The 27497-nt window shown below is 34.2% G+C and overlaps 1 protein-coding gene across 2 annotated transcripts in view; it reads right to left on the minus strand.

Moving 5' to 3' along the window:
* Positions 1–1983: 1983 nt before the first annotated feature.
* LOC145672026 (uncharacterized) overlaps positions 1984–27497 on the minus strand; it is a 60912-nt gene continuing 35398 nt past the window's right edge. For both annotated transcript variants that reach the window (XM_081741218.1, XM_081741217.1), the window contains 5 exons: positions 23486–23685; positions 12872–13017; positions 8361–8502; positions 6898–7095; positions 1984–4742 (listed from right to left, as the gene is read on the minus strand). In XM_081741218.1, coding sequence (XP_081597344.1) covers positions 4174–4742; positions 6898–7095; positions 8361–8502; positions 12872–13017; positions 23486–23685 — 1255 coding nt within the window. In that variant the 3' untranslated portion in view covers positions 1984–4173. The remainder of the gene's footprint in view (positions 4743–6897; positions 7096–8360; positions 8503–12871; positions 13018–23485; positions 23686–27497) is intronic.

The following is a 27497-nucleotide window of genomic DNA, read 5'->3' on the forward strand; positions in this document are numbered from 1 at the left end:
TATGCAGAATTCATATTTTTGATAGAACGTTCTATCATGATTTGTGATTGTTTTAAATAGGATCAAACAGAATATAGAATATGTTTGAACATTTTGTTAGAAAAATATACTTTGATAACCAGAAGACGTGAGCACTCGAAATTAATCAGAAACGAATTTAACTTTAAAATATATATCCCACAAATTCGTATACCATACAAATCATATTAATTTACTTACTATGTTCAGCATGAACATTTTCATTTACAACCATACTTTTTAGAAAACAAAATATTCAATTCAATACAAATAAATTGCAAATTAATCCAGCAACAGTTTCAGCTGTTTCAGCTTAATACTCTGATAATTAACACAGTAAAGTATATTTCAAAATAAAAAATGTCTTTTACGCTTAATTTTGTATAGTTGAAATACTCATTGTTACTGAAAGTCTTAAAACCTTGATGCTACAGTTTCAAACTTATTTAGTTGTATCTTATAAAATAAAACTAGACGAAAAGTAATTAGAAAAGCATGTAAATTAATAAAGAAAAGACACAGTTTTAAAGTTACATCTTATTAATTGTTATGCTTCATTTGGAACACAACTGGTTGAACTGTACAGATACTAGCTTGATATTTATTTTATAAAATAGTAATCTAAATTGACTCCCAGCCTGCTATCACCTGAATGCGTCTACTTTTAATGTAAGTAGCTTCTTATTCGCGGTAATGCCTAATCCATATTACCTTCGTTGTGGCTCAGATCGATTCTCTTTTTTCAATTTATATTCTATTGTTAACGCTTTTAGGTTTGTTGATCAGTTATAAAGTTGTTCATTGTTTGTTGTATACAAACAATAATTGAGTTTGATGAAGTTTGCTTAGAGTTATTACAGTTATATTAATGAACCAGTTCAGCGTATTTAGTACACCTTTTGAAATCGGACGTATAAATAATGTGAAATAATCAAACGATTAAAATAAAATAAAATACAAGTTTTTATTCGATAAACACTGATATTACGTCAATAAATAAGACTTTTGACATTTCATCTGTGTTCATTTTACTTGAATGAACATTTCGAAGGAATCGCCTTTGTTATCAGATTTGTACTAACATAAAGAACTGTTGTACAATAGATTTTGGTATAACAATTTGTTGCATTGTTATAACAATTATAATATTTTGTTACCTTGTTATGATCATAATAATTGTAACAATTTCGTTACTCTGGTGGTAAATGAGCCAGATACCTTTGAAACGTGTTGTGGGGAACTTAGATTGCTTTTTTACTGAAGTAATCTGCATTTCCAGCAGTTTGATTTTTTTATTTATAAATGAAATACATTTGTTCTTCGTATATTTAAAACAATATCAATACACAAAGTTCTTTAAGTAAATCATTCGTCAATAGTATAAAAACCATAACGATTTACGTTATTTCTCGTTTAGTAAGACTATTTGTGGATGTTTAACAACAGAAGCTCCTTTTGAACATTAATTTTCATTAAATTATCACTGCAATCTATAACTTCAGTATTAACATCATTCTCCGAGTAATTTTTAAATCGATCAGTAACATTATAACTATAATTCATATTGTATCAGCAAGAGCTGAAAATAGACATCGATGACTTTTTTCACTATATATGAAACGTATTATCTTGTGTTTAGTTAACTGTAGAAGTGACATCATACACACATTTGCTTAAAATATTTGATTTCTTAGATCTTACCAGTTTACTTTACGTAATTAAAATTTTAATATTTCATTCGACAAACGAATTTTAAATATCTCGAACATTCGATTTCAACTATTTCAAAGAGAGTAATAGTAAAACAATTATTGCCAATAGCAATTATTGCTTGAGCTAATCAAGATAGAACATTTTTACTGTATACACGAAATAAAGATGTATTTATACAACTGTTACTTTATACATACATAAAAAATATTTTTGAAGAATTCTGAAGAGGTAGAAAATTAAATTTTTTTTAAAAAAAAAAAGAATTCTCTATTATTAAAAAATATTTCCAGTTACATAACAGAGTTACATATGGGATGTTGTATCAGGGCCGCACGCGAGGGAGCGGGCTCACTTTTTCGAGCTGTAGAATGTAGTGTTAAATTACACCAAATTTCTAGTAGATCATAAAGCATGAAAGTCTTGCACATCGACTAGCACTCCTTGTCCGAGGACAGAACTCAGGACATCTTTTTCCGTTCTTAAGTATTTTCTTTAAAGTAGTTATAAAAGTATATTTCAAACTTCAGTGTTCTTTTTTTTTAAGTATATTTATAACACGGCTTTTGCCCACAGAAACAAAATCTGTTTTATACATATTTCTGCTGCTCGTGGCACTTCTCTCTCGAAACATGGTGTGGCTATAATACTGTGTCTGATATTAAGTTGTTCCAATCTACATATTACTTGAAAAAACTACCTATCTATCTACATCTATAAATGTATAAAAAATACTTATCTTGAAGACTACAGAACGCGAAAATAAGTTTTGACAGAAAATGCATATTTATGATAACACAGGAAATAGCTGTTCTTCGTATAGTTGTTCAGAAAGACAAATTATACAGGAAAGTATTTTTTGTATATAATTTACGGAAACATATACCAAATAATTCTAGTTTGCAGTTAAAGAATTATTTTAAGCGCGTAATGAAAGAAGCTAAGTGAAAATTGGTTTTGTTTCCTTGATTATTTTAAATAAAAGATCAACATATGACAAAATAATAATATTTCAACTGTCAGTTTCTTATTTTCGCTGTTCTTCCGAATTCAAACTGAAACTAAGTAACTTTTACTTTTCGAATACGATTATCCAATTATTGATGAATTGACGAAGCTTAAAATAAACTTTTAATAAGTTCTTTGTGGTAGAAAAATTCAGAGAGTCTGTTACTACAATTTAAATATATCAATGAATTTTAATAAATATATATTTTAGAATGATTAATGATCTCTTTGAGATTTTACAGAATTCAAAACTGAAAAAATCAGCAATAATTCCCATAGATTTAAATTGAAATCTAGATAATATTCACAGGCTGATTTCAGATAAAATTGATATTCTTTAAACAATTAATGATCTACGCTCTTTTATTGTTTTAATAATAATAACATTCGTAGCAGAATGTAAATTAGACTTGTTTCGTATGGATAAGTTATGAAAATGTAAATGAATATTTAATAATGATGTATTTTTAGTTCGAACATGAGTACGAAACAAACTAATTGCATTTCTTCATTAAGAAATTAGCAATTGAAAAATGACATCGTAGACGTTACTATCATAACTAACACAAACTTCACATTTTCTCTCAAGTTCATATGCAAATACGAATGTGCACATACTTTTGGCTCAATCTATTTAGATATATACATTGTGCGTGAAACATTAAATTTAGCATATATTGTTTATAACACTCTTCATAAAATTGAAAATATTTTTTGATATGCCAATTAGTGTAGTATATTTTATGATATGATATGAACACACAAAATTTCACTACATTATTTGAGCACTGACATTTCCGTTCGACGCTAAAAACTAATACACTTATATATTCTGTGACAATATTAAATGCACATTTTCACTTCCACTTGTTTCAAACATGTGTAGTTTTATCATTGACTATCTTTTCATAAATTAAAACGACGATAACACAATGTTTCAGTCTCTAAAAAGAAATTGCTTCCGACAACAATGACACAGTTGTGTTACTGAAAACGATAACAACGGTACAGCTTCCTTTTCTTTTCTTTTCTTTTCTTTTATTGCTACTTTTAAGCATGTAAATGCACTATAACGGAAACACGAAGTGTACGACCAAGAAAAGGAACATATGAATCGCTTCTAATGTGATAACAACACATTTAGATGTCTCCCAGTAATGGAACGGTGGGATTCTTAACTATGTACATTTTTTATAAACTTATTAACCTCTCTTGAGCTCCAAATATATATATATATTTATAATACATTCTAATTATGTACAGTTTTCCTCATGTTCCCCGATTAGGCAATCGTGACCTCCGTGTCACTCTCAATTGTGTTGGTGGGCCTTTTCTTTTTGAACTTTTCAATTTCTAGCACAATACGTGGGCATCCTCCCCATCACAGGGAAGCCTAGAGAAGCCTTCAGAACCATCATGTCCATCTGCTTGTGCTCATTACCTCCAGTTCTCGTGTGAGTCGATGCTGGTTTGAATGATTATCTTCTCTCTGACGTGGGAGCCGTTCTCGTCGCTCCACACGTCTTTCTCCTCTTCGATTTCCTCCTTCTTCTCCTCTTCAATTTCCTCCCTTTCCTCTTCGATTTTCTCCTCTTCCTCGTGTTCGTCCTCCTTCTTCTCTTCCTCCTGTTCCTTGTCATTCACCTGCTCCCTCGGGTGCTGTTTGTGTTTGCGGGCAGCGTGCTTTTCGCAGGGGGCTCTATGACGCTGGTGTCGGATGTGCAATGGGTGTTGGTGTTGATAGACTACCTTATTATGGGGCTTCATCTCACCTGTAGATTCAGCCGCGTCGTACTCAGCTTCTTCTCCCGGTTCCAAGGAAGACGCAGGATTTTGGGGCAGGGTATTGGCCAAAGAGACCACCGAGGGCAACGCCTCACCCTCCGGTAGCTCAATGGTGCACAGGTCAATCATTGGATACAGGTACGAGTCCAAATCAAAAGTTCCGTTGTTATCGACCTCTCGGGCATAGTTGAAAAGAAAGCTTGGTAAGGGTCTTGCGGTTGCTATTGGAAGAGAGAAAATACCAGGCAATTAGACAAACAATAGTGAAGTGTATATAATACGGAATATATAATTGTATATTGTTCACACTAGCTTTGAATGCCTATTATTGAAAATAAATAAAATATGTGCAAAGCACTAACAATTTCGGCAATTCATCATTGCCCTTATCAGGCACACTGTCAATTGAGATAAAGTGTCTGATTAAGGCAATGCTAAGTTACCAAAACACAAGTTATTATTGATACATAGTTACTACTTAGGCAGTTTTTATCTCTTCTAAAGAATATAAATAATAGAAATAAGAACAAAATACTAAACATGAAAAGGTTGTTAAAATCTTTATAGAAGAAGAGACAAAGTAGCGGAGACCACTATATTCGCCCGTTTTTACTGATTCATCTCTACCGATCGCACCAATTAATTCCACGCTATTATATTTCATTATGTTCACAATATACACCTTTAAAAACATATCTTGTTCTTTAAATTGTGAAAAAATATCAAGTTATTTTCAATTTGTAGTGAGAAGTACGGAGAAAGAGAGTTTGTTAGGAACAACAAAGTTTGTATCTGAATATCTGTATATTGGACAATAACAAGTTAAAGGAATTTTACTTATTTTTTAAAATTTATATTACGTAATATGAATTGTTTCTAAACAAAGCATAGGTTTAAAATATTTGTGAATGACAGAAGTTGAAACCTGAACAAATGTGGAATTGGAAAAGTTGAAAATAACTGTTTAAAGTCATGGCAATAATATTTTACATTTAAATTTTTGGGCGCGGAAACATTTTAGATCACAAAAATGATATGTAAATCAAGAAGCTATGACTTTTGAATTGAAATTGTAGTTTACAGAAAAGGTTTCATTTGCTGAAGGGGACAAAATGTTTCAAATAATTAGCAGTACTAGAGCTATTAGACATTTCACATTACAATCTGGCCTTATAATTGAGTGAGTGAAAGATACTCTTTGTTTTAAAGAGAGACAAAGTGTTGTTTTTGATACAATACACACCATTCTCATACAAAACAGTGAAAAGAAAACATGTCACTCAGTACTACATGCAAAGAAACACACTCAAATAAACACAATGAGACGAAGGCATATGCAATTTCGATTTACAAATTAAAAATTGAAACACATTATCCATATTTCATTAGTCATGTTAAATAGATGAGTTAATTGTTTATGCAGAAGTGGAAAGAAGGAAGCATATTCTGCTCACCTTAACATTGGATCTAACTGAGAATAAATAAACAAAAACGTCTGATCAAAGCATTAGCTGATTGTTAATAATAACATCAGTTAAAATTTCGGTAACTTATCAGGGACATTATCAGTGGTAAATTGCCACTGACAAAGGCAGAGATAAGGCGTCGAAACTAACTGCAACACTAGCTATTACAATATTAGTTGCAATTACATAACTCCCTAATGGGTGTACATAATGAGTTCCATAAACCTTTACGTAGCTTGAATTTTACGTAAGTCGACTTTGTAAATGGCTTAAGTGTAACTTCATAAGAAAATGCAATAGTTATTATTATTACAATGTACAGTACAGAATATGTACATATATATTTTTCATATATACTTTATTCTCCGTGTACATATTGCTGTATGATGTTTCATTTATAAAACATCATGGAGCAATATTTGCCCGGATATAAACTATAAAAGTATGAAAAATATAGAAAAGAATAAAAAGAATTGAAATAACACTTTAAAAAAAAGAGGATATTTTATGACAATGAATTAGGTTCTCTAGGAAGATAATTCGTGTTAGTCTAGTTAATATTGTTTCATTCCATATTGCAATGGATGTCAAAGACGCAAAAGTAGCTGTATGGCCTAATAGTTGAAATTTTAGAGATTTATGAAGTAACTGCGAATTGACATAACTTGCATATTACATGATTCGTGAGATTACTGTATAGAGTTAGTTCTTTTGCCAGTTTTTGTTATTTACATGTATTTATTCTCAGCAAGATAACATAAAATGAAATTAAAAATAATAAAAAGGTATTTCCACGCTATATCTAGTTTTTAAAAACCAACTTCTTGGAATAATGTTTGAGAAGTAAATTAATAATGTAAGAGGTAAATGGTTTATTTAGAATCGAGTCCACTCTGAGTTTATTACTCACATGCCTCTTTCGAGCAATTCATGTCATTGAAGTACTTGGTTGGATTCTGCATAGATCCCTCCTCATTCTCTACTTCCACTGCGAGGCCAAAGTTCTTCCCAAGTTCTTTCCATGCACGGGCTGCGGGACGGACGTTGAACTCCACCCATTCGTCTCCCTCCAGAGACAACATCTTCGAGTCCAGCAGCTTTCGTTTCACTGTTACAAAAAACAACAGCTGTTAGTTTCCTTTGAGCAGCTACGAATAACTTTCACACCATTATATGTAATTCACCGAGTGACGACTCGTGAGGAAAGTCACGTAAGTAAATATAACAATTGTATTACCACATACTAAAGTAAGAAACCTTATATAATATATTATTCTTGTATACAGGAATTAGGTAAGTTTTCTTCTCTGAGCTTCAAGCGACAAAGTTGTAATTTTTACCGGTAAGACTTCCTTCACGAGTCGCCACTTAATTTATTATATGTAAAAAGAGAGGTATCTGTGATAAGATAGGAGAATAGATGAGAATACAAACTATTTATTGTCATTAAACAACAAAAGTTTGTAATAGACAACATTAACAGTTAACTTAACGCGTGTGTTGATGTTAATATCTACTTAATTTATGGTAATTTATTTTATTTTATTTATTCATTTACTCTCCATAACTAAGGTATTGGTATTTGGCGTCTAAAAACTACGCACTGACTGCGAGCAGTTCTTCCAGGTTTAGAGAAGGTTCCGAAAATTCAACTCGGAGAGAATCGTAGAGCATCTGAAGGAGGCTGCGTTTTACCTCTCATTCATTGGCCGTTGGCTCTTAAAACTCTACTTCCTCCGAGAGCTTAAAGTTCTACTTCCGGTCTGATCATTGATATGTCCAGAGTTACCTCAGAAGAAGAAGTTTTAGTTCAAAGAACGGTTTTTCTAAAAATATCATTAAGGGAGCATCTCAGCATTCTCATTCCCAAAACAGATATTTAATTAGTCAATCAACACTGACAAGTTCTGAAGACAGAAAATGAGTCTTGCTTTACTTTAAACTTAAGCATCATTTGAAGTATCATAACAAACAGTAAGGGTATCATACATTCTAAGAGTGTACATTGGTCGACTTTTAACTGAGGGACTCATTTGAAGTCTCCAGTTAAGTATTCAACATAAAATAGGTATTTCTGCAGTGATTTCCTGACCCTGTTTTTCAAAGTCTTAATACTGAATTTCTTATATTAGTATGGTAGTTTGTTGTACACTTTTGTCCCCTTGAATAAAATTATGAGATTAGATTTTGTAATCGAAAGCTCGCAAGGTTAATATGTAGAAACTCTGGTTTCTCACTATTAGTGTTTTCAAACTATGCATATTACTTAACCACGTTGAAAAATTTCACCTTTAAATTTAAAGAGGAATCCATGTATAGGACTATTAGAAAGTTATTCTCCCTTAATAATGAATATGTAAATATAATATTTACCTCTGTGTCTCTTGAGGGATTTTGTGTACCAATAAACAGAGACTCTTATTTGTCTTTCATCTTCCAGGTTGTTTAACTGCAGTGTGCCATCCTCAGCTGGAGTGCATGGTTCTGGCATTGATGATGATGACGATTGATCTGTCTATAGAAGACAATTAAACAATGTATATAAATATCCGATGCCTATAGAATACAGTAGAACAGAATATTTTTATTTTCGTTAAGTCTATAATTAAGCAATAGACAACCTCATTTGAAAGATACAAACATGATTTATGAATCACTATATACTACATTATCATACTTTATACATACATCATAACAACAAAATTTACATTCTGGCATCACCGATCAGTACATAAGTTTCGAGATTCAATAAAGTCATTAATGTTGTAACAAGGCATTGCCATTACACCATTATATATTTTAGTTTGAAATTTATCCATAGACAAAAGGTGCATGTAGATTGGTAATATGTTCATAAATCTTATACCTACACTTACATAGATTTTCTTTAATTTTAGATAGTCTAGAATATGGTCTATTAATTTATTAACACGATCTAGTATTATATGCATGTATATTTTGTCTATAAGCCATTCATATAAATCAATACAGGGTATTTCAAAACAATACTGACATCGTTTGGGAGGTGATTCCTGACACCAAAATAAGACAAAAAGTATAGAACAACCTGGGTACACAAATGTTTTCTTTCGGAGTTATAGGCTGCCGGAAACATGAAAAACTGAATTTTAAGGGTACATAGCTCCAAAACTATGGGACTTACCGTAGTCGATTTAAGACTTCACTTAGGAACTAATATGTGCCCTATCCAAAAATCCATCTTTCAAAATCTTAAGGTACTGACGCAATAATTTTTATAGAGGCAGTTTGGCTACGGGCATATAATTTGAAGTACTCATCAACTACCTCTATAGAAATTGTTGCGGAAGTACCGCAGGATTCTGAAACACGGATATTTGGATAGGGGCCATACCAGTTCCTAAGTGAAGTCTTGACCCGACTACGGTAGGTCCCATAGTATTGGAGCTATGAACCTTTAAAGTTCATTTTTTTCATGTTTTTGGTAGTCTATAGCTCCGAAATGAAGCACTTGAGCACCCAAGTTGGTCTATACTTTTTGTCTTGTCTTCTTGTCTTGGTGTCAGGAATCACCTCCCAAACGTTGTCGGTGTTGTTTTGAAACACCCTGTATAATTAACCACAGTCTTAATTTTTAACTTAGCAAAGACTAGCTTATATTGATTATTACTAAACACACCACAAATTATTCTAAAAGCCTTTTTAAAGTGATTAATATGTTTGCTGTTACTCCAAAATATTAAATCATACACTAATATACTTCGAAAAAAATAAAAATTAGCAGTTCCTAAATAATTATTTGGTACTGTGACTTTTAAGCGTAATAATCATATTTCTGTGATAATTTGCTACATACATATTTTATATGAGGCTTCCAAGCAGTGGCAGCTCGTGAAGCTTAAAACAGATAAGGCACATCAAAAATATCTACATTTAAGGATAATGATAGAAGTTATTTAAACATAGGTTATTTGATGGGTTTCGTATATCATTACTAGTCTTAAATTTTTGGCCGTAACAAATTCCTCTACAACATGCTTAATGAAGCTCTACAATGCCAGCATTTAGCTTCCGTTTCTCATGAAATTCAGCAACACTAAGCGTAGGAAAGGACAGTTATTATTAACACCATCACACTTCCTGAGAATGTTCACAACATATTATAATCACCAGTGGTGCCCCCCCCCTTATGTCCATGACGCACCCCTCTAATTGTCTATCCATAGGTGTTCTTCCATGAAAAAAATATCTTTTCGATTAATTTTTACACCCCCTCAAGCATATTTATATAGATTTTTAACACCCCCCAAATATTTCAATGACGCAATTTGCGTCATAGCCCCCTCTTCCTTGTGGGCACCCCTGTAATCACGAAAAAAATTCTAAAATGGGCGTTGCACTAGATATAATTTTGCGACTGTACAATAATTCTAATTCAGGTTGCAATTTTGCACCATTAATTCTCGTGAACATTTCCCAAGTTGTCAGAAACTTGCCCTTGTAAACGAAAAATAGCTTTGATCTATGAGGCACACAAATCACCTGAAAACTGAAACCTGTCATTAACACTATAATCAAAGCTACTTTTAATACTCTAATCACACATATGCTAATCGTATCACTAAAGTTCTACAGTTGCCAATCTATTGCTGTTACTATTCTCATGTTCAATGTCTTTTCATCAAAGACTCATTTAAGGAAAGTTATTTTCATACAATTTGCGAACAGCACTACTAAAATAATTGGCGGATCCCCGGATATTAATAGCAGTGATGTCCTTCTTTTGAATAGAATCAAAGAGGATACAAACATGCAACATGATATTGTGACAAACCCAGCCAATAAATAAACTGAGGATCTTGCAATGTTTGTACAAATCCTGTTACTTCAATACAATATTTTTTGTCACTTGGTTCGGTATCTTTTATGTTACTCAAAATATTTAAACAAATGATCTTTTTGCTCAAAAACAGACTTAACTGTACGAAGTCGGATGTCTGTTGAACAATATCTAACACATTTAGTGAAATAATCTGCTCTTTACGGAGATTTGATATATATATATATATATATATATATATATATATATATACCGTATCTTGTTAATCCTGAATATATATAGTGGGGTGCAGTCTTCATCAAAAATAAGAATCCCAATCTAAATTACAATTATTGTTTCACACAGCAAGGAAACTTTATTCTTCAAGTCGTGACATAAGTTTCTCTGATGTGCGTAACAATAAATGTAATTTAGATTGGGATCCTTATTTTCGATGAAGACTGCACTCCACCTTCTGTTCGCTCTTACTGATGCTCTATCGCATATTTGACATACGAATCTCTCTGGGAATTTTTCTATTCTCATTTATTTGATTGGTCTAAAATTGTTGTTGCTAAGCCACCAACAATCCAGTCGGAAACTTCAAAATAACCACAGAATCTTTCAAATACTTACTTGTCGGCTTGATCGCTAAGTTTTGAATTAATTATCTGCTTCATCGTCTTACTTATTTTGGATACAATATGTTTTATACAATAAGACAAAGTCCCATCCAGAAGTTAATTTTAAATAGTTTTATTGTATCTTTATTGGTGCTTGAACTTTCCAAATCGTCTTTCAAAACAATTGGCTCGTCTTTTGGTGCGTGGAGTCCTACGTTCGTTTCCAGGTCACACCAACTGGGCTTTATAGTGACCGAACACCGTGTGCGTTGGTTTTCTCGGGATTCTCTCGTTTCCTCCAACTTCCTTCATTCTACCATTTCATTCATTTTCATAATTACCGTCTTCTTAAGCCTACATGGCATATAAGTAGAATGAAAAAACTTACACATTTCGATTTTTTCTTACACGTTTCAACGACGTCTAGTCATCATCTTCGGTGCGTAGTCATCAACAGTACGTTAGCGGTATTATTTGAGCGGTAAGCGGTATTATTTGAGGAGATTAAATTATTATGTTTGTGTAGAGAATCCCGCCTCTTCCCAAGCGGAATCTGAATTGACACTGCTGTCATTAACCCTTCAAGTGAGTTCTTTGAAAGCAAATTCAAGATTGTATTTACTGCCAAAGAAGTACAATGCGGGTTTCTCTAGGGTAGGAAAGTTATCAGTAATGTGGATCCAGGAATTAACATGTAATTCATTAATAGATACGTACCGAGGAAGAAGACAAGAAGTCGCTGAAACATATAAGTAAATTTTAATTTTACCGGTGGGAAAGTAAGTTCAAAATTAATATTATATTATTATTACTAAAAGTGCCAATACTCTAAATGTGAACCTTACATTTAGACAATTTATGGGCTTTTTTGCCGCCATTTATGTACTATGAACATCATAGCTTTAAAATTATGTAGGCGCATGAGAGGATGATTCAAATTAACAAAAAAATGGTTACTTACCAATATATTGTAAAGTAGGAAAACTAAATATTTTCCAAACGTATCGGAACAAGCTAGTTCCATCTTCAATGGTAAGGTAACATCAATAGAAACAGATAAGAGAAATATGTTATGGGAACAGGAATACATACCACCAAATGAATGTAACGTAAAAAATGGATCTAAAAAGAACGAGGAGAGCACAGTCGAAGAAAAAGAGAAAGTTTATCCTTGCTACCTTGCTACTGAAGGCGAAACTAGCTTGTTGTTCCGATACGTTTGGAGAATATTTAGTTTTCCTACTTTAGGATATATTGGTAAGTAACCAATTTTTTGTTAATCATAGCTTTAACCTAGCAATATAACCCGTAAGATCAAATATCTCGGATATACGTGCTATTTCAACAAGCTTACATGCTTCATTTACACGTTTTTAGGTAACAAATGTAGAAACCTTGTTCGATAAGCTATCCTGATGGAGGCAGTGAAGATGTTTTCAAAGCAATTCCGAAGGAATACTTACTTGACGTATCCGGTAGAGCCGAAGCTTAGCATTCACAATGTTGACGCTCCCGCCGTTTCCTGGCGATGGATAACTGATGTTGAAAAGCAAATGCAGGACGTCCGCATTGTTCCACATCTCTTCATCAGTGTTCCGCGGGATATCGCCTGAAAAAACAATCGATTTGGCTTTAGTGGAAACGAAGAATATTACCTAATAGCGACAGGTTCTGCTTTTACCTCAAAAACACCGGCTATGCTTTCGTAACCTAACCTAAAGTAATGCTATGTCTTCGTTGGAAAACAAACTCTTATTAAACGAACTAAATTCTTCTGTAGTCGTACTGGAAGTTAAGCTTTAATTTCTGTTAATAACATACAGTAAGCCCAAGATTTGACAGACCACGTAATCAACGGACTGGGGATTTAACGGATATAGTTTGACTAACGTAGTAAATGTACTTAAGAGAAAAACGAGGATAGGAAACATCATCTCATACGTAAAGAAATCTTCAGATCTGATATGTTAGCTTCATAAGAATATTTTAGGCAGTTTAGATCTTTGATTATTGAAACAACATTCAACGAGAAAGCAACTGAAGCATGAGGCTTGCTTTTTACCCTTCTAGTATGAAATAAGAAGACTTTTGCTGCGAATATGATACATATATTTAATGTTTTACATTTACATCATACAGAAAAAAGTGTAATAATCCGTTTTGAATATAACACAATTTGCAACTTAACAAACTTCTGATTTTAGGAACACCTTCGCCTATTAGTCCATTATATCGTGGGTTTACTGTATTTTAAAGATAGATTTTAGTTTTAGTTGTCTATATGCTCAAAATCAGAACAACAAACATTAGTTTATAAGAGTAATTTTTACAAGATTTTTGTTATCAGATTTGCTATATTCGCAATTTTTAATTTTCTTCTGTTGAAGGAGTTCTGAGACTCTTTCTTTGATTTGTTTGTTTTTCATTTTGTTCTTTCTATATATATTTTTTCCGATATTATTAATTTCCTTTATAATAGTAAATGTAAGTGGGAAAATAGAATCATCTCTTCACAGACTAAATAAACCAGCAGGTCATCTGTAATTGTCGGAAGTCATGGACTGTGTACCATTTTTACTAGTGCGCCAATATTTCAAGTAGATAAACAAATGTAATTGGTTGAGAGGGAGAGAAATCTCAGCGTAAGTGACGTGTGGTTAATCATCCATTTGATGAGAAGTCACCTGTTCTAAACCATTGGCAGCCATCCAAAGGCGAAGGGAAAACACTGCCTATTCCTGGCTGGGAGCTGCCAGATTGTCTGGCAAATCTACCGTTGCTAATTCTGGAGCCCAGCTCCACTTTGTAAACAGCTACGCAAACCAAGGTCATCTCGTACGAAAGCGAAATTTGCTACATAAGTAAAGGGAAAATCACCAAACTGGAGCTGAAATACTTCCTTGTATAGCGCAAAAGTAACAAGTTTGGTTCCGTGTATCGTACACGGAACAATTCTGTGCCGGACTAATATTATGTATGGATGGATTTTATTTTTCCTTACGTTATTTTGGTTAATATTTTAAATTTGTCATTTTTTAAGTTAGTACGTATGGCCGAACCATAACTGAATAAATACAAAAATTAAAGCTGAAGAATTAAAATGGCTTTATTGAACAGGGTGAGATTCAGTTAAGACTGTGTTCTAGAACCTAATCCTTGTCATTAAGACATAACAAAGAGTAAATACAATAAAGAAGATATATGATAATCATATTAACAATGAAAGAGTAACAGGATACATATATAAGCAAATATATCATCATCATCACGGATATTCTGCCTCATTGGCAGGACACTTGGTGCAACTGAGAATCTTCAATGCTCCATGGTGTTCAGTTAACTTCTTTGTCTTCACGTAAGATTTCTCTGTTTTGATATTGTCCATCAACTATTCTAACACCTTATTGATTTTCTCAACAAGCGCCATTCATTCTTGTCGCCGTTACAATATTATTAGTGTTCATCTTGGGTAAAATGTGTTCCTTTCTTTTTAGATTAAAAACAAATCGAACACATGAATTATACATTTTTTGTACGGTTTTCGAATTGTAATAGAGAAAGTATAAGAGAGTGCGACCAAATGAAACTGGGTGTTCTGACAAGTTATTGAGAGTCAAATGTTTCAAGGAATCACTTTTATCAATTAGAACTGAAATATTTTATTTTCTTTGCCAAAGCAGAAATGACTTCGGAGACTAACAAACTTCAAAAAGAATAAAAATCCAGATAGCAGTAAAGGGGTGATTAAAAAAAAGAAAGAAAAAAAAAGAAACGACAATGATTTCCAAATACAAATTAATAAAACCAAGTATATTAGGAAAACTAATCTAAATAAATTTGGATTTAGGGCAACTAAACAAAAGATGGGACATCTAATAACACACACACACACACACAAAATAGAAGTTCTGTGTACAGAACCACAGCGTATGGATTCGATGTACTTTGTTACACACAATCCAAATTTCGAAACCCCAAGACGAAACGATTTTTTTTTTTTTTTAATGGGTGAAAACCTTTAGCAATTTTGAATAGGAAGGGAGAACACACGTTTTTCCTCCATAAAACAAAATTGACTCAGTCAATCGTCCTGGCGTTTCGAAATTTGAATTCTGTCTAACAAAATACATCCAATCCATATCTTGGGGTCCACTGCACAAACTTTTATTTGTGTGTGTGCCAGGGGGGGCAGGAGGGGGCAATTGCCCCCCCCCTAAGAGTTTGAGGGATACATATACTTTAATGGATTGTCTACTAAGATACTGCTACAAAATGTGGAACTCTTATATCGGTGATGCTTTTGCCCCCTCAACCAAAGTCTGAAATGACGCCCTTGGTGTGTGTGTGTGTGGCTGTGCAATTCTTGTACAACTTTATCAACGAAAAGAAGGAGTAACAAACAGTTAATGGTATTATTGACATGTTAACTTCTACAATTTAATTGTCAACAAGAGGAGTCAATACATGTGTTGAAGCAGTTCTGTACGAATTATGCTGTTTTTCTTGTAGTTAAACTGTTTTATCTATTCACTTCAAATTTCAACAATTATATAATTACTTATCGAGTGTATACAATACATTGTAATGCCTGAAATTGTTCATCTAGTAATGTCCTCGTCAATTTTTAACGAAGAACATTACTAGGTGAGTAATCTGAGGTATTCAACCTTCTCTGAGGTATTCAAATTTTCTTTTTTCTTTCTTTTTCTTTTTTCTTTTGCTCTGAGGAAGGACCATGGCTTGATAACAGTGAAATATAGTCATGGCGCATAGATACATAAGGCTACAAAGTCCGTTCCCTTGTTTTAACCAGAGGTCTATTTGTCAGTAGAGACATAGTTCCCTATGGCCCCATCGTCATCCATTTCCCGTACGCCCTGGATTTCTTCACGGAATACTAAAGTCTGGGTTCTTGTTAAAGTCTGGGTATAGTTCAACTCTCAGAGTAATGATGAAATTCTGCTTGAAAATAGCTGGCCAATTTGCCTTCCTTCGTAGTAACAAATGGTCTGGTCGTTCTGTCAGTCTCTACTGCATTTGTGTGGATGTTAAAAAACTGTTTAGAAGTGACATGAAGTATTTGAACAGGGTTCCCAAGAAATTATTATTGTTTTCAAGTTTTTTAATTTTTTCAAGGGGGTAAAAAGTTTATATGAGTAAAAAACCCATAAAAGACGTTTTTACCTCTCTAATCATATTTAATCATGAAAGTCTTAAATACTTTTTTTCAGTTCTTTGTTCATTAGAAGCTAATGTTGCAATTCTCCAGTGACACATGCATCGAATCACCAAAGTATTGAAGTATTGAAGTCAAAGTATTGAAGTCAAAATTAATCTTTATTTCTTCTAATTGCAAAAGATTTTCGAATACTCTTTAGAAAAGTATTGGCTTCTCAAGCATTAAATATATTAGTGAATTCAGTTCTTTTATTCATTATTGTTGTTGGAAGTTAAAGTGCACTTATTCCCTCTAACACTATTGTTTGACACTAATGTTTAGTTTGTCAATTATATTATCATCATAGACAGGGTTACCAAATTTCATGCAGCTAGCAAGAGGACATAACATGGTTGAAACTCACCTCTGTATCTCTTACAATCTTTCTTATATCAGGGTATAACGTCGGTTATTGCTGTAACCTTCGTCAGCATTTATTCTTTTTTTTTTTTTTTTTTAAAAAAAAAGGGTTGATTCATTACATATTGAAAATTTTTGGAAAGAAGGATCATCTGAACCTCTTTATAACTTTTCCCGTTTCTCCCATATTATTATTATTATTATTATTATTATTATTATTATTATTATTATTATTATTATTATTATTATTATTATTATTATTATTATTATTATTATTATTATTATGTGTTTATGTGTGTTTCTTTTTATGAAAACTGTTTTTTTTATAATTCCTTCTATCTGAATACAAAAAAGAAGATTCCGTAAAACAGACGTCCACCTTTTCCTGCATTCAGCTAGGAGCAACCACAAAAAATAAAAACCTCCTTTAACAAAAATTCTACCATAAAAAAAAAAACTAATAATGATTCTGTCCAGCTGATTCAGGAGATTACTGGTAATAAAGGAGCTTGTTCTAATTGTTTTTCTTTAATAAACATGGACATATTATTATATTTTAAAAAGCCATTTTCCAACAATAAAAAGAAGATGACATATCCAGAAAATAGGGTTTTTCGTAATCCTGGCCAATGGTATTTTGTTGTTCCTGACAGGTCACTTGCTGCAACTCAAAAGCTTTCATGTACCACGGTTTTCAACTGACTGCAGGTCTTCGCGTTCAAATTTTCTGTTATCGACTCTGGCTATTTTACTCTCTCGCTCTCTTTCCTGTCATCATACCTTCAAGCACGTCCCTCATGATATAGTTCCTTTTTAACCAATGTCCTAGCCAATTTCTCCACCTCTTTCGAATTACATCTAAAATTGTCTTTCACTTCCCTATTATTTCTAGCACTCCCTGAATTGTTTTCTGTTCAACCCACTTAATTCTGTCCATTCTTCTCCATACCTCATCTCGAAAGCGTCTAATCTTTTCTCATGGCTTTGTGTAATGTCCAAGTTTCTGTCCCATAAAGCATGATATTTTACATGAAATATTTTATAAGTCCATTTCTTAACTGTTTATTCAAGCACCAATATAACAGACGTTTCTTCTTCTCAAATGCCTCTTTAGCATTTAATCGTTAGTTGATCGAGGAAAGAAACAATTTCATTCAATAATTCAGCAATATCTATCTCCATTTTCTTTTGCTGAAGATTGGAGTCAATAGTCAAGTTGTATTGTGGACTCTACCTGAAGGCGAATGTGATGAGTCGAAGAAGCGAGACACTTCCCAGAAGATAACAAGAGCATCCGGTGTTTCGTACTTTTTCATTGCATTCCATGTGAAGGATCCTTGCAACACGACAGCTGTTTGGAGACGTCTTTCATGGCGATAGATGTCCAACAACTACTTCCACAGCTGTGCGTGTTAATTGTTTAACATGAAGACTTTGAGACATTTGTTCGCAATCAATGTCCGGCCTACGCACATCAGCACAAAAAGTACGATTAAAAAAAAAAAAAAAAGTTTCGTGCGAAGGACCAGACACGCACTGTGGGAAAAAATAGTTAGTGAAGTCGCTGAGCTTCTAGGATAAACGTTACTGTTTCACACCAACAAACGATGCGAAACGCATGAACTAAACAGCATCTGCCTTCATCATGAAAGCAGTGTTGCCAAAGACATCGAAAGAAACGGAATACTGGAAGAAATTGATGTAAAACAGAGAAATTCACGAGAAACTATTTCTTTCTCTGCTTTATTCTGGAACTTTGTTTGGGGGTCGATGTTATTTCATTGAAGAGCCATTTTCTCTATACTCACACTCTAGTCTCACGACTGTGAGCTGATTGAGATTGTTTCTGATCATCGCCCAAACGCTACCGTCTTCAGTTTCAACCTGTAGTTGACTTTGGACATGCACATTCGAATCACGTTTTTTTATCACGACGTACAAATTTCACTCAGGTAAATGTATGTAAAAATAAATGAGAATAAAATACAAAAATGTTGCCAGCAAGTTTCCTTTCCGGGGAGCATAATTTTCTTTTACATAATATACTGTATTTTTTCAGCAATATTTCAATTACAATTACCAGCACAACTACATACCTTTCCCTACACTTTATTTTGCCAACCCCTAGTCTAGAGGCTAGCGACTGTTTTTTGATGCTCGAAGTCCCGAGTTCGATCCTAGTGAGACAGCAAGTTAATACACTTTCTCTAATTCACATTTTTTGTTCTAACTAGCAAATAGTGAAAAGTGTTGCGAAAGATTTACGAACTCCAAACCCTCAACTCGGGAACCAAAGGCCTGCACACCATCATAATGCGTATGGTTACTAACCTTTTCAAGGTCTACCACTGTGCCAAGTTTAATAAAGATAAATCATCCTTATGATTGACTTTAAAAAACAAAATCAAACTAAGCGCAGAAAAGAAGACAATCATGGGGAAGAAAAATGAATTTTCATGGTTTAATTTCCCAGGTTTATTCTCTTTAGGCTAAAGGGGACGGAGAATTGACGAAAGTGAATTATTGTGAAATTAAATTTTTGCGCTCTCTCACCGGGAATCGAATTCCGTACTATATGCACTAATGGAACATGCACTAGTCACTTGGCCAATGGAGAGGGCTATGAGAATAAATACATTGTTTGAAGTTTGTGAAAAATCTCCAACGGAGGAAGTACCTATGTATCGTCTCTCTCCTTATTCACAGGACGCTTTACTAAACTACTGTCATCTTTCAACAAGCTTCAGTTATCAACCAATATATTTTAAGCTTAACCTGACACATTTAGATCTGGTCTGTTCTATACAAATAAAACATAGAGCTGGTTGCAGTCGTTGTTCTTATGGCCATGATCGGCGTCATCAACTCAAGCTCGATAGTGCGTCACAGCGCCTGATAGGACTGCAACACATTGGACGGTGAACAGTATTTGGGAAGTATATTGTCAAGGAGAAACAGCACGAATCCTCAGCAGAGATAATCCTCTGTTGTACAAAGCTTAATTTTTAAACTCGGATATACGTATATATTCAAAAGGTTTTGAAAAAGTTCCTTATTTTTTCCACGAGAATAGCAGAATGGTTCATTGAATATGTTTTGACTAATTCCTCTTTAAGTCTAACTTGAATATTCATACACATAGCCAGCAGCTTAGTAGTTCTGCCTAGTTTAATAATTTATAACGAACAGAAAATGTTTAGAGGCTGAAGGGGATGGATGATAGTACAGTGAAACTTCTACATAACGGACATCGATGGGAAATAAATATTGTTCGTAAATAAAAGGTGTTCTATAAAGGAAGGTTACACACAAATTTAAATTACTCACAACTCACGCAGTAATTATATGCACCATACAGTAAATGCATAAGTTTTACAGTAGATATAGACTTCTATAGGGAGACAAAAATAATCGAAAACGACCGATATTAATATCGAATCCTTAGTTTTGAGGGGCGCTAAGTTAATTGGTGGCAGTCTTAATGTCATTTAACCCTTTCACTGTGGAAGGCGACGGAAAAAAAATTCCCTAACCTGCGAATGTCGATTATAGTCGACGTGTTAAAATTTGTCTGTATCTTGGTTTTGTCGATTGTAGTCGCCAAAGGTTTTCTGTGTGATTTCTATTGTTTATCGAAAACAATAGAACACAAAAAAATGAACGGTACAACTTTGCGACTACTCTCGACAAAGCCAAGATACGGACAAACAAATTTTAACACGTCGACTATAGTCGACATTCGCATGTTAAGGAAATTTTGTTTCTGTCGACAAAAGTCGACTTCCTCTGTGAAAGGGTTAAGCTCAAGTTAGTCTCCAGTGACGTCAAGACCCCCTTACCTGTCTTAGGGCAAATAGGAGGAGCAGATAAAAACTTTAAAATTATGAATTGGACACTATGATTAGCGGATCGCTTGGGTAAAGAGTGACAATTGCGAAGTCGTTTAGCCCTAAATCCGTTATTACCTAGGGTGGTGAAAAGGCGTTGGCATGTAAAAATAATTGGAAATGATCAATATTAGTGTCGAATCCATAGTTCTCGATGTCGCTGAGATTAATAATTACATTATCAATAGCGTTAAGGTCCAAGTTCATCTCCAACGGTATGGGGATCAGAAAAGGTGAAAAATAAAACGTCCCAAATGACTGAGATTAATGTCGAATCCGTAGTTTAAATTCGTCAAGGTATTAGATTACAATCGCGATGACATTTCAGATAGTTCGAAAAAATATAAGAGGACTTATCTGTTATTTTTCAGGGATATGTTGTTAAATTCTGATGGACTTTCAGCGATGTTCTGTAAAGAATTTTATGACCTAACAACGTTGTATCTAGTTGAAAATACGTGGATATTAGAATTTAAATTTCCTTTAATTGAATCCATGTACTAAGTGCATAGCCTATGCACTATGCACTAGCCCAGAGGTTCAATGCCGCGTTCACAAAAGCTCTCCACTGACTTCTATTCTTAGTCAACTGGATCCGGTTTTTACTTTGTATCCCTATTTCTGCGAGATCCATCTTAATATTATCCTCTCATCTGTGCTTAGATCTTCCTAATGGTCGTTTTCCGATTGGTCTTCCAGTTAAAAATTTAAAAGTGTTCCTACTTTCTTCCATTCTGGCTACACGACATCCCCACCGAAGCCTCCTAGACTTGATGACCCTAACAATGTTTGGTAAACCGCATAAATTATGTAGTTCCTCGTTATGAAGTTTCCGCCATTCCCCATTCCCGTTCCTCTTGGGTCCGAATATTCGTCTCAGGATCTTGTTCTCAAATACTTTCAGTCTATGTTCTTCCCTCAGAGTAAGTGACCATGTTTCGCAGCCATACAGAACAGCAGCATGATTATCGTTTTATATGTTTTAACTTCAAATTCCTCGACAGAATTCGCGACGACAAGAGATTTTGAACCGAATAGTAACACGAATTCCCTGCTTTTAGTCTACATTTAATTTCTTCGTGAATATGATTTTCGCCCGTTAATATTGATTTGAAAGTATCCACTTTAGCAAAAGTATTATTCGATATTTTAACACATCCATAATTTGCCATATTACGATCCCAACGAACTTCCATGTATTTAGTTTTCTCTGTATTTACTTCTAAACCCATGTCCCTGCAAGCGTTTAATAAGACCTCTGGATTTCTTTCTATTGTTCTCCTATCGTCCCTTATTAAATTTACGTCATCAGCATACGATATAACCTGGTGAATACCATTCAACTCTAGGCCATGCTTGCTATCTTTGATTTTCCTTATAGCGTATTCCAGAACAAAGTTGAATAATAATGGCGACAATGCATCTCCTTGTTTCAGGCCATTTTCTACATGAAAGCTCGTGGACAAAAATTTTCCTATCCGGACTTTACTTTGGGATTCATTTAAACACATCTTAATTAATCTAATTAGCTTTTCCGGTATTCCAAATTCTGTAAGAATGTTGTACAATGCTTCTCTCCTAACCGATTCGTAAGCCTTTTTAAAAATCAATAACTAATTGATGTACCGGGGTATTGTATTCCCACTTCTTTTCAAATATTTGTAAAATGGTAGATATTTGATCGATAATTGATCGATTTCGTCTAAATCCGCACTGAAAATCTCCAATAATTTCATCTGTGTGTGGGGTCAGTCTTGCTAAGAGAATGTTTGAAAGGATTTTACAGGATGTTGACAGAAGAGAAAGATAATTATTATAGTCAATTTTGTCGCCTTTCATGTGAATTGGAACAATGTCTTCTTTCCACTCTTGTGGCAATTCTTCCTTGTTCCAGATAAGGAGAATGAGTTTGTGTATCTTGTTCCACAATTTTTCGCCTCCAGCTAAAATTAACTCAGCCGGAATTTCGTCTACCTAGGGGATTTGTGTTTCCTTAATTTCTTTATAGCGATTTCTATTTCTATTCTGTTAGGTTCTGGAATATACGTTTCTGCGGTGTGTATTTTCCTTTCTCGAACACTTTTTCCTTATCTATAAACTAGTTACATCCTAGACTTCGGCCAGCTATATTTTTTATATTTATATTTATTTTATTATTTTCTTTGCCCACCAAGTAATTTGCGGTTACTCAAATATTAATAATAAAATGTAAATATGGTTCCGGCCCTTGTCTTAATAATAAACAACAAAATATGTTGATTTTCTGCATTTGAATTAATTAATTAATCCATTTTAAAATAATTAATTTGAAACAAATTATTTAAGTTCTAAAATTAAATTCTCACAATATATTACGGTAGAAATACTCAAATTCAGAATTAATGCTCAAATCTAAATGTGATTTTACGCTATTGAGTATTACTGAAATTGAAACAATGAGCTTTTAAGTTGCAATTAAATCGTGACGTGCAGCCAATTTGCAGTTTTAAATATGCAAATTTCTTGCACATTAGTGACATCTATTGGCGACATCTATTAGGGTGACGCACTGACTTGTTGGTCTTTTATAAATAGGACGTGTTGACACATAGTGTATAATGAGCGGTACTTACAAGATGGAAAGAAGCTCTGCACTTTCTCTGTGTAGGACTCGACGGGCATCACTTGAGGCACTTTGGTGAGACGCAAGATGTCTTCGATTACCTCTCGTTGTCCTTCAGGAAGAGATGCGTTCACTGTCGGAGTTTTATCCACGAGACCAAGGTACGTCAGGATTTGCTTTTGCACAGATTCAATACGATGCGCTCTGGCCCTACAAATAACATAAAGACATACATCAAAACCTTTTCCTCAATTAAATAAGTACATGCACATCTAAGTCTAAATATATCATGTATAGTTATAATAATACTTTTGAGAAGGTGGACAAGTTTAAATAAAAGTAACAAATAGAAGGAAACATACACACTGTTGATCACAGGCCTCATTACATGTATTAGTCCGCGCAAAATTTGCGGTTGCAACCTAACGTGCTTTTTTTTTTTATTTCTTTAAAAAAAAATGTAACTGTGATTCTGTGAAAAAAGTTTCGGAGGACAAGTAGTCGCGAAACGCAAAATTTGTGTTGCTGATCTCATGTCACAAATTAACAAACTGAGCTCCTTCGTGGCTAAGCGGTTAGCGTACGCGCCTTTGGCGTGGGAGATCCGGGTTCGATTCCCGGTGGGAGCTCATGTGGTTCGGATTCCACGTTAATCAGTAGGTCCACGTCTCATATAGCCTCGCTGCTGAAAGGGACGCTAAACTAAAATCAACTCAACTCAAATTAACAAACTCAATAAGAGAGTTATTATTATTGTTTATTTAAAGTGAAGTCCATGTTTGTTTGTTCGTGTTCGTATTTTTCTCACGAGAACTCAGCATGTCTTCTTTCCTACAAGTTAACTACGCGTCACCATTTTTTAAATATATTTTTTTAAAGGTTAGGTTAGGATTTAGATTTCTGGGCTTTCGGCATCTAAGGCCATTTAGCCCTTCACGTTTTGAGGGATGACGTCCCTCGGCGAGCACACAGTCCGGGGAAAGGGAAGGAAGAAAGGATTGGGGAAGGAAGGAAGCGGCCTGGGACCTATAAGTTAGGTACCACCCCGGCATTTGCCTGGTGTGAATGAGGAAAACCCAGGAAAACCTCATTCAGGGTGGCTGGCCTGAAAAAGCGTTTCACACTTTTTCGACCGAGTGCCCCCACCGGGAATCGAACCCGGGACCTTTTTTTTTTTTAAGAATACTGCAATGTTGACAAGGTGCTGTGACCAAATCAATAGACATTGCAAACTAAAGTGGATAAATGCTGAAGAAAGATGGTTCTGGAAAAAGTTGGAAGATCTTCATCCAGCATACAATATCGGAAACATTTTCTTCTGACCTGGGCATCAGGCGCCAAAGTAACACGGTTGATCATGTATCTTGATACGCCCTTGTAACTTTTATACTTACGAACAAAACACGGTGAAATTTTGTACCTTGAAAATATCGGCAGGGGACATTGTTTACGTACTCTGTGATACAACAAAGTTAACAGTGTTGCCAACCCAGTGTTACGTTGTATTCTTTCAAACGGCACTACGTCAGGTTATTACACACTTCAAATCTACATATAAAAGGAAAACACAATACTACACTAGTTATGCAATATTGCAAACTCAGGACGCTACAGTATCACAAACATCGAAAAATAACAAAATTTTGGGGAGTTCTACAACAGTAATAATGCAAGTGAGACGGACAAGGTAATGCATATTCAAAGTATTATAATTGCGAATACTACGATCATCATATGACGCATTTCGAAGAAGTAGAAACAAAATTATAAGCAACTGAAAAATTAACTTTCTTCAAAAAACTTTATTTCGAAAAAAATATTAGGTAAGTATCCCATCGAATTACGCATGTGATTTTTCAATAGACATAGATCATAATGCAATTTAATATCTCAAACCATTGTGAGATATAAAAAAGTAAAATTTGATACATTGCTTAAAATGGTGTATTTATGGAAACTTTCTAAGACAATTTTAGATTTACTTTGCTTTTATAACATTACAACAATATTATTTGGCAGATGTAACTGTAATAAGTTCTGGAAATTAAGCAGTGTTGCACAATTGTTACAAGTTTTTATCATAACTCCAGAATAATTTGAGATATCAAATCATTGCAAACGCCATTGTGATTTCCATATGTATTGAAATCATTTATTCAGTTGGACGAGGTATTTATCTAAGCAGTTTTTTCCAAATAAAGGCTGTTGAAAAAGAAAAGGTCAAATTTTCAATCGCTTGTAACTTTGTTCCTATTCATTGGATATCCATCATATCATGGTTATAGAATTAGACGTTAAAGAACTTTGAATGCGCGTTGCTACCTCTATCTCATTTGCATTATTGCTGCTGTAGAGGCCACCAAAATGTGGGTGTTAGTGATATTGTAGTGTCCTTAGTTTGCAACACTACATGGCAAGTGCGGTATTGTGTGTTTTCTTCTTAATGTAGATTCGAAATATTTAATAACCTGAAATATGTAATAGTGGCGTTTGAAAATATACAACTTTAGGTGGGGTTGACAACACTGTTAATCTTGTGCTATCTAGAGTATACGAAATAATGTCCCCCTGCCGATATTTACATGGTACAATATGTACTTTAATATCCTTCAGACGTAAAATTTGTTTTACGTGCCTCCATCAATCGTCCATCCCTCTGGTGGTCCCTCTCCCCAAATGCCCCTTCTGGATCCGCCAGTGAATGGAACACTAAGACAGAGCTTTCAAACCGGGATTATACTAGTCAAAACGAGAGGTATGGCAACCCTCATTCTTACGTAGAAGGGACTGTTAGCACATTTCCCCTCCGTCTCTATTAGTTGTATAGGAAGCGTCCCCATATTTTGTTTTGCAAAGATGACAACCCTAGGACACACAGATATTCAAAAATCACTTTTTCGGCATGTAGAGAACATGAAACGTGTGATTCCGTTGAAATCTCAAATTTGATTCTTTTGTGATAGCCATACTTCGTTCTCTTCTATCGCCGCTCGAAGGCAAAAAAGAAACCTCGTTGCTTTCTATCTTTTTCAATAGAACACTACTTCATGGATTACTGATAATCCGTTCCATAAATCACACTACAGTAGAATGTTGGAAAGGAAATCACATAGGAACGTTGTGAAAGAAGAAATATGTTTTCAACTACAGACTGCATCCAACAAAATGTCGAAATGATTGCACATATCATCAACGGTATTCATGATTTTTTAAGTTAATTATAGGAAGATATATTGTTGAGATCAAGCCTAATTCATTCACAGCAAGATATCATACATATTGGTCACTGACACCTTTTAAGTAATATCATAAATATGATAGCCACTGATACACAAGATTCGGATCATTACCCAATAAATTTAACTTGAAGCGAACGGCCGCACTGAAGAGAAAAATTGTTTATAGGATATTGTTTGTGTAGAGTAGGAATGTCCATTGATAGCTGGTACCGGTATAAATAAAGCGTAAGAAAGAAGGCGGCAATTGAAAGCGTGACGATGTCCCCGAAGAACTCTTGTCTCAGACAGAGATCAACTCCATAATTCGTGATGTCCAAGAGTCTGGAAGTGTTAAGTACGTGCGACCTACGCAAAGTTTGTCACATAAACTTCCCCTTGAAACACCTGTGCAGAGGATTTCAAAACGTTAGTGGACAAGTTTCTTCAATGAAAATCTTTTTACGTCATACGAGTGAATGGAGACGCAGGTGCTACAGACGGACGTGACGAGAATGGCTTCCTATAGAACGCTAGTGTGACTACTTGCTTAATGAATAAGAAAGTGTCACTGTCTGGTCCAAACCAGTTGCTCTCCGACCAAGGAGCTCGTACCTTCATTCAACAAATGCGCCACCAAACAACTATTTACAATGTTGGAAGAAGATGCGGAGAATAGGTTTTTTATGGAAAGCATTTGAACCCTTTCTCCCACTAGGATACGCAGCGGGGATGAATTTGGACTTTAAATAATATATGGATTGTCACTATTCATCTCAGCAGCCCCAAAACTATAGATTGGACATT

Source organism: Thermobia domestica, chromosome 15 (genome assembly GCF_964235325.1).
Source record: "Thermobia domestica chromosome 15, izTheDome1.hap1.1, whole genome shotgun sequence".
NCBI lineage: Eukaryota > Metazoa > Arthropoda > Insecta > Zygentoma > Lepismatidae > Thermobia > Thermobia domestica.